The 7,500-nt window shown below is 39.1% G+C and overlaps 1 protein-coding gene across 3 annotated transcripts in view; it reads right to left on the reverse strand.

Moving 5' to 3' along the window:
* Positions 1-7,500, reverse strand: part of LOC135090088 (IDLSRF-like peptide) — a 146,584-nt gene that overhangs the window by 59,870 nt on the left and 79,214 nt on the right. For 2 of the 3 annotated variants that reach the window (XM_063986405.1, XM_063986407.1), the window contains one exon: positions 6,487-6,534. The exons of the other annotated variant lie outside the window; for it this stretch is intronic. In XM_063986405.1, coding sequence (XP_063842475.1) covers positions 6,487-6,534 — 48 coding nt within the window. The remainder of the gene's footprint in view (positions 1-6,486; positions 6,535-7,500) is intronic. 3 annotated transcript variants of the gene reach the window in all.

A 7,500-nucleotide genomic window follows, 5' to 3' on the forward strand; every position in this document is an offset into this window, starting at 1 on the left:
GTGTATGTTGGACGTTCATTAAAGGTTCACCTGTCCATCTGTGTCTGCCAAGTTTTACCACCTGTGTTATTCCTGCACCTGTCTGTCCGTCACGGCACCTTCCCTTCCCTCGTGTTTGTTTACCTATAATGAAGCAAGTGTTTCGGGTAGTGTAATAACTGTCCTCTTTGCTTCCTTTATGTAACATTTTCTTTGCCCTTTAAGTTTATGTTATTCCTTTTCGTCACGGCACCTTTCTTTCACTTATGTTTGTTTTCGCCTTTATGGGGAAGCAAGTTTATTTGTTACTGTAATAGTTGTCTTCGATTTTCTTTAGATATCATTAAGTTCTTTTCTATTTGAGCTAATGTTGTTTCTGTCACCCTTCCTTCACTCATGTTCTTCACCTTTACAGAGAATACATTTTTTGAACAGTCATGATAGTTCTCTTTGCTTCTACATTATCACTAAGTTCTTTTCCCTTTAAGCTTATGTAAATTGCAGTCTTTTCTTTCGTTAATTATTCTCTTTCACGTCCCTTAAATATAAATCAGAAAGTTAAATTTTTTATCTCAGTAGTTCTCCTGTTTTAACATTCTTGGATATCAATAATTCACTTCACTTTTACAAAATAGTGGATTTTTTTTTTCGTAGACCGTAATAGTCGTCCTTTTTTTCTTTTATTCTTTTATTTTTTCGATAACATTAAGTTCTTTTTATCTTCAAGCTTAATTACTCTGCACTTTGCTTTCTTTATATGTTACTAATTATCTTTTTTTGCTCAATAAATTTCCTCCTTCCGTTTCATTTACATAAACTAGAAAGTCTCTCCTCATTAATTGTTACTTTTGTCCCTTTTATGAACCAGTAAGTCTTTTTCCTCTCAGTAATCTTATCTTTGCCATTTCTAAACATAAATTAGCAAATCTTTTCCTCATTAACTCCTATCTCTGCCTCTTTTATCAATCATTCCTCAATCATTCTTATCCTTGTTTCCTTTACAGTATTCATCAGTAAATAGTTTCCTCAATAATGTTATCCTTGTTTTTAATACAAATGGCAGTCTTTTTTTCAACTATTTTTTTTTTTTTTGTTTAAATATAAATCAGTAAGTAATTTTTCTTAACAAGTCACCTGTTTTACCGTTCTTATATATCAATAAGTCTCGTTTAATATTTTTTTTTCTTTTCAGCAACATTTCTCTTTTATCCTTCTTTAAATATAAGTCGGCAAGTCTTTGTGAACAATTCTCCTCTTTTGGCTTCTTAATATATCAGTCTTCTTAATATATTAGTCAGTCTTTCTTCAGTAATTCTTCCTGATAACTTTTTTTATAAATCAGTTAGTCTGGTTTTGCGATAATTATTCTTTTTATCTTCCTTGAACACACATCAATAAGTCTTCTTTCCTCAATTATTTTTCTCTTCACATTTCTTATATATCAATTAAACTTTTCTTCCCTTCATTTTTTTGCAAGGAATTCTTTCCTTCCCTTCCCTTTCTTTATGTAATGATGTAAATATTTTCAGTCCTTTCTTTTTTATTTTTTATTCACATATCTTTTCATATTTTTTTGCCTAACAATTCTACAATTCCCTTTGTTTATATACGAATACAAATCTTTGCAGTCCTTTATTCTTCTTTATTTTTATTGATCTATTTTTTAACTTAACAATTCTTCCAATCCCTCTGTTAATATAATCATAAGCTTCCTTTTGCTTCTCTTATATGTTCTTCCTCAACACAAGAGCAAGCAATGTTTTACCCTGGCATGGAAAAGAACATGAAGCTAAGGATGATGAATAGAGGAACAAGTGCTTAAGAACAATGGGGAACAATAGAAATTAAATGATGGTACTTGATGATAATGGCAGTAATATAATGATGCAGTGAAAGTCAAGGAGAGTAACAGAAGTAATAGTTGTAATAGTAATGCTAATGACTGAAACTGTAATGGTAATAATTACTTACACTAAAATACCTGTTAGTCGTACCTGCGCGCTCTCTCTCTCTCTCTCTCTCTCTCTCTCTCTCTCTCTCTCTCTCTCTCTCTCTCTCTCTCTCTCTCTCTCTCTCTCTCTCTCTCTCCCTCTAACTTTACGACTTCATTTTTATGTCCCTTCTCTCTCACGCTTCTTACCTCCGTCCCTTCATTTCTTCCTCCATTCTCTCCATCAGCTTTTGAGGGAGGGAAGGAAGGACTGAAGGAGGGAAGGAAAGAATGTGACTGACGAAGGGACGAAGAAATAAATACAGGGAAAGAAGTTAGAGATGGGGAATAAGGAAAAAGGGAAAAATGTATAAAATAATCGGAAAAAAATAAGGAATAAGTAAGAAGAAAAGTAATGAAATGAAGGAGGAAACAAGATGGAAGAAAGAAATAAAATATCAAATAAAAGAAGAAATATATGAGAAAGGGAAAACAGGAATGAAGGAAGGAGGAAAGGAAAACAAAGAATAAATGCAGGAAGAATGGGAGAGACGGAAGGAAGGAAGAGAGAGAGAGAGAGAGAGAGAGAGAGAGAGAGAGAGAGAGAGAGAGAGAGAGAGAGAGAGAGAGAGAGAGAGAGAGAGAGATTGTCGTTTAAATATTTTACAAGTTCCAACTCTCACACAAACTCTCCCTCGCTCACAACACGAAGGGAAAGCAAAGGCAAAACAAAACAAAACAAAAATGACATTGAAATATTTCCCTCTCCAGTCTTTTAAAAATTTCAAATCTAGTTTTTGGTGGAATTTCTTTTCTTTCCCTTTTTTTCCGGTTCTAAGTCAAAGTATTTTATTCACTGTATGGATCTTCTCTCTCTCTCTCTCTCTCTCTCTCTCTCTCTCTCTCTCTCTCTCTCTCTCTCTCTCTCTCTCTCTCTCTCTCTCTCTCTCTCTCTCTGAAATAAAGGAAGGAATAAAGAAATAAAAGATAAATGTTCATGTCTGTATCTTTTCTTCTCCCTTTTCCTCTTGCTTTTATTCTTACTTCCTTATTCTCTCTCTCTCTCTCTCTCTCTCTCTCTCTCTCTCTCTCTCTCTCTCTCTCTCTCTCTCTCTCTCTCTCTCTCTCTCTCTCTCTCTCATATTTCATTTGTACCTCCTTCTTCCCCTATCTTTTCTTTACATAATCTCACATCTTTATTTCTTTTCTCCCTCTTTCTCCTTCTCTCTCTATCTCTCTCTCTCTCTTCCTCTCTTTCTCTCTCTTGCTCTCACTTCCCTCCCCTTCCTCAGTATGTGATTCATTTACTTTCTTCCCTCCTTCCTTAATTTTACGCGTTCCTCTCTCTCTCTCTCTCTCTCTCTCTCTCTCTCTCTCTCTCTCTCTCTCTCTCTCTCTCTCTCTCTCTCTCTCTCTCTCTCTCTCTCTCTCTCGTTTCACAATACTTCTTTCTCCTTCTTCCTTCCTGTCTTCCCTCAATCCATTTACCTTCCATCAACACTCTCTCCTCCTCCTCCTCCTCCTCCTCCTCCTCCTCCTCCTCCTCCTCCTCCTCCTCCTCTTCCTCCTCCTCCTCTTTCTTGACTAAAGATAAAAGTGAGGGAGGGAAAGTGTGAGAAAATCTACATGTGTATCTTACTCAGCTATTTTTCTTAAAAACGTCTCTCTCTCTCTCTCTCTCTCTCTCTCTCTCTCTCTCTCTCTCTCTCTCTCTCTCTCTCTCTCTCTCTCTCTCTCTCTCTCTCTCTCTCTCTCTCTCCCCCACTTTACCTAAGTTCCTGAAGTAAATATGTCCCTGTGTTCTAAGTAAAGTTTCCCCTCCTCCTGCTTCTCCTCCTTCATCTCTTCTTTTTCTTCTTCTTTTTCCCTTCTTCTCCTCCTCCTCCTCCTCCTCTTTCACCTTCATCTTCTCCTCTATTTCTTCTTCTTCTTTCTTTTTTTCCCACCTCCTCCTCCTTCTCCTCCTCTTATTCTTTCTTTTCCTTCTCCTTTTTCTCATCCTTTTCCTCATCCTCTTTCACCACCTCCTCCACTATCACCATCACCTCCTCCTCCTCCTCCTCCTCTCTCGCTTCAGTAATATTGTCTTCTTTCGTACATAAATTAGCTTTTTTTTTAATGCCTGTGTCTATGTCTTTGTCCGTCTGTCTGTCTGTCTGTATGCCTGTTGGGTTGTGCTCTTCCTCTCTTCCTTTTCTTTCTCTTTTCTTCTCGTTTATCTTATTCCTTGATCATGTTTTCTATATTACTGTCTATTCTTTAATTCTCTCTCTTTCTCTCTCACTGATCTCACCTTCCTTTCATTTCTTTTCTTTATCATTTATTTTTTCTTCCTGCGGGATTAGCGTTGTGTTTTTCTTTTTCCCTTTTATGTAGTATGTTATATTTTCCTTTGTTTTTCGCCTTTTTTTTCGGAATTTGTGCTTTTATTCCACACTTGTTTCTTTCTGGGAGTTCTTTATCCTCTTCATTTTTTTTCCCACTCCTATTTTTTTTCATATTATTCAACCCCTCTTTCTTTTTTTTATTTTCCTGTCATTTTTCCTCTCCATTTGTCTCCGCGTTCTTTTAATCTCTTTGTTCATTTCTATATACTAACTGTAATTGTTTTTTGTATGTTTCTAATTAATTTCAAGGTGATAAATTGTCCTTCTATCTTACCACATTCTTTTAATCTCTTTTTTTTCACTTTAATATTGTAACTTTATTTTTTGGGCCTTTATTTTTTTCAACTGTCTTTCTATCTTACGTTTGCTTATGAGGTTAAGAGGAAAAGGATTTGAATTTTCCTTGTGTGGTTTTAGATTCTTCGTGTGTGATCGAGTTTTTTTTTTAATTAATGAAAAAGTGTGAGCAGGTGAGCAGAGGAAGTGGAGGGGAGGGAGAGGAAGAGGAGATGCGGAAGGGGAGGAAAAGGAGAGGATATGAAGAGATGGTAGGGAAGAAAAACAAGAGGAAGAAGGGACACAAGGGAGGAAAGGGAGGGGTGGTTAGTAAGGTAAGATTAAGTTAGGTTAGGTAAGGTAAGGTGAGGTATGGTTAGGTTAGGTTAGGTTAGGTTAAGTTAACGTAAGGTAAGGTAAGGTAAGGTTAGGTTAGGTAGAGTTAGACTAAGTAAGGTAAGGTTACGTTGGGATTGGTTAGAACAGGTAACATTAGGTAAGGTAAGGCAAGGTGAGGTAAGCCAATGTGAAGTAAAGCAATAAAGACAAGGCGAAGCAAGGAAAGGTAAGGTGAGGTAAGTACGATTACGGTGCTCAAGTTACGTATGGGCTCCTTGTCTGTGGCTTAACTCTTACACACTCCTCTTCCACATTTCAATCTCTCCCACCTCCCTCTTCCTTCCTCTGCCCCGGCCCTTCCTGCCCCGCGATGCCAAACAGGAACCCTCCACGCGCCCCAAATTTCCGAGTAAAATGAATTACACTTGGGGAGCGGGGCGGGGCGGGGCGGGGCGGGGCGGGCAGAGAAGAAAATTACACAGAGTTGTGAAAAAAAAAAAACTTGTGGCTCAATTATAACCTGCAATAAAAATTGGTGAGTGCTGCCCACACACACACACACACACACACACACACACACACACACACACACACACACACACACACACACACACACACAAATTGAGGCAGCTGTGCATACACAGTAATAGTAATGATAATAATGATAATAATAATAATAATAATAATAATAATAATAATAATAATAATAATAATAATAATAATAATAATAATAATAACAAATACACCAAAATATCATCCTAAAAATACACATGTACATATAATGACACATAACAATAGAAAATAATAACAATACACAATTAATACAAGTGAAATATACCTTGTCATACACACACACACACACACACACACACACACACACACACACACACACACACACACACACACACAGGGACAAGCGGCGCGATGGTCAGTGGTCGGGCGTGGTACTCTCAGGGACCCGAGTTAGAAACCTGCCGGAAACTAACAAACCATTTCTTTCCCATCACCAAGTAACCAAAATTTCCCTATAAGTTTCCTGTCGCCCCTCTACTGAGACTCCGTGGGCGGCGTGAGTCTGCAAGGGCGGCACTCACTCCCTGCACGCGCCACTACAGCAGGGCCGCCCACGCCTCAGGAAAGCAAAAGGGGCGACTCCGTAAGGCCCTGAGTAGTAAAGTGTAGGACTGACCACCGACGCCATGGAAAAAAAAGGGGGGGACTCAAAGGGACACGCACACTGGAAAAGGGAATAAGAGGACACAAGCATTCAGGAAAAGGAACAAAAAAAAGTACACACAAAGAAAAAAATGAGCAAAAAATGGACACACACACAAACACACACACACACACACACACACACACACACACACACACACACACACACACACACACACACACACATACACAGGAAAAAGCAACAAAAGTGAGATACACACACACACACACACACACACACACACACACACACAGGAAAAAGCAACAAAAATGAGACACACACACACACACACACACACACACACACACACACACACACACACACACACGTACAAAACAGGAGTAATAAGCCAACAGTACCTTGTGTTGGGGGGTGGTACTCAGGTTGCCGGTACATGTAGCCGTATGCTGTGGGCAGGAGGGAGAGAAGAGGTATATAACAATGCAGTGATAACCTGTGCAGGCATAAGAGGCTATCACCTATCAGCATCTAAGTACTGTTCCAGCCATCACACAGTCCTCCTCTCTGTGGTGTGCGTGACATGTCATACCAGCCAGCCATGACACCATCACCTCATTAGTCATCACACACCATCATCATCATCCTCTTGGCAATGAATGATTAGACAAACTTGGTTCATGAACGTACACTTGTCTTAATTTAATACTAACAGCTGAATCATCTCACTACTAAAATGACAAGTTATATACTTCTTAAGTAACATGCTATTATGAAATGACGTCATGTATCTCAACAGTATTACTTCAAGTCACTACTGATCATTTAAGTATTTATATTAGGTCACAACATCACACGTAGCAGTAACAGCAGGCTAAGTGAAGAGCAGTAGCAGTGAGGCAGCAGGAGCATGCCGCTAGCAACACAAGCCAGGCATCACTGAGGCATCACACCAACACTCCAACACTCCAATAACACTTAGCAACACTACCACGCACTTCACGCCACGCCAACACCCCAAGCTGTAAGTAACACACGGTTATTGCTGTTACGGTTACTCCACTCTGCATTCCACTCAGCTTTCTACTCCACTTCATTCCTCATTCCATCCACAAGTCACTCTTCATTCCGTTTAAATCTTACTCATTCCACTCCCTCAATGCATTCCAGGCATTCCACACCGGACCTTCACACCATGCCAAGGTCACCAGCATTCCCATCATTCCCACTCTGCATTCCGGACATTCCCACCCTGCATTCCTGTCATTCTACGCATGCCAATTCATTCCTTCCCTTGAGTCACCTGTCAGCAACATTCCTCCTCTTGCTACGACATTCCAGAGCAACAAGACACTAATTATCATTATCATTATTACTCCCGCAGAGGTGGAGGCAGCCCGGCCCGACCACTTCAG

This window comes from Scylla paramamosain, chromosome 34, assembly GCF_035594125.1.
Source record: "Scylla paramamosain isolate STU-SP2022 chromosome 34, ASM3559412v1, whole genome shotgun sequence".
Taxonomy (NCBI): Eukaryota; Metazoa; Arthropoda; class Malacostraca; order Decapoda; family Portunidae; genus Scylla; species Scylla paramamosain.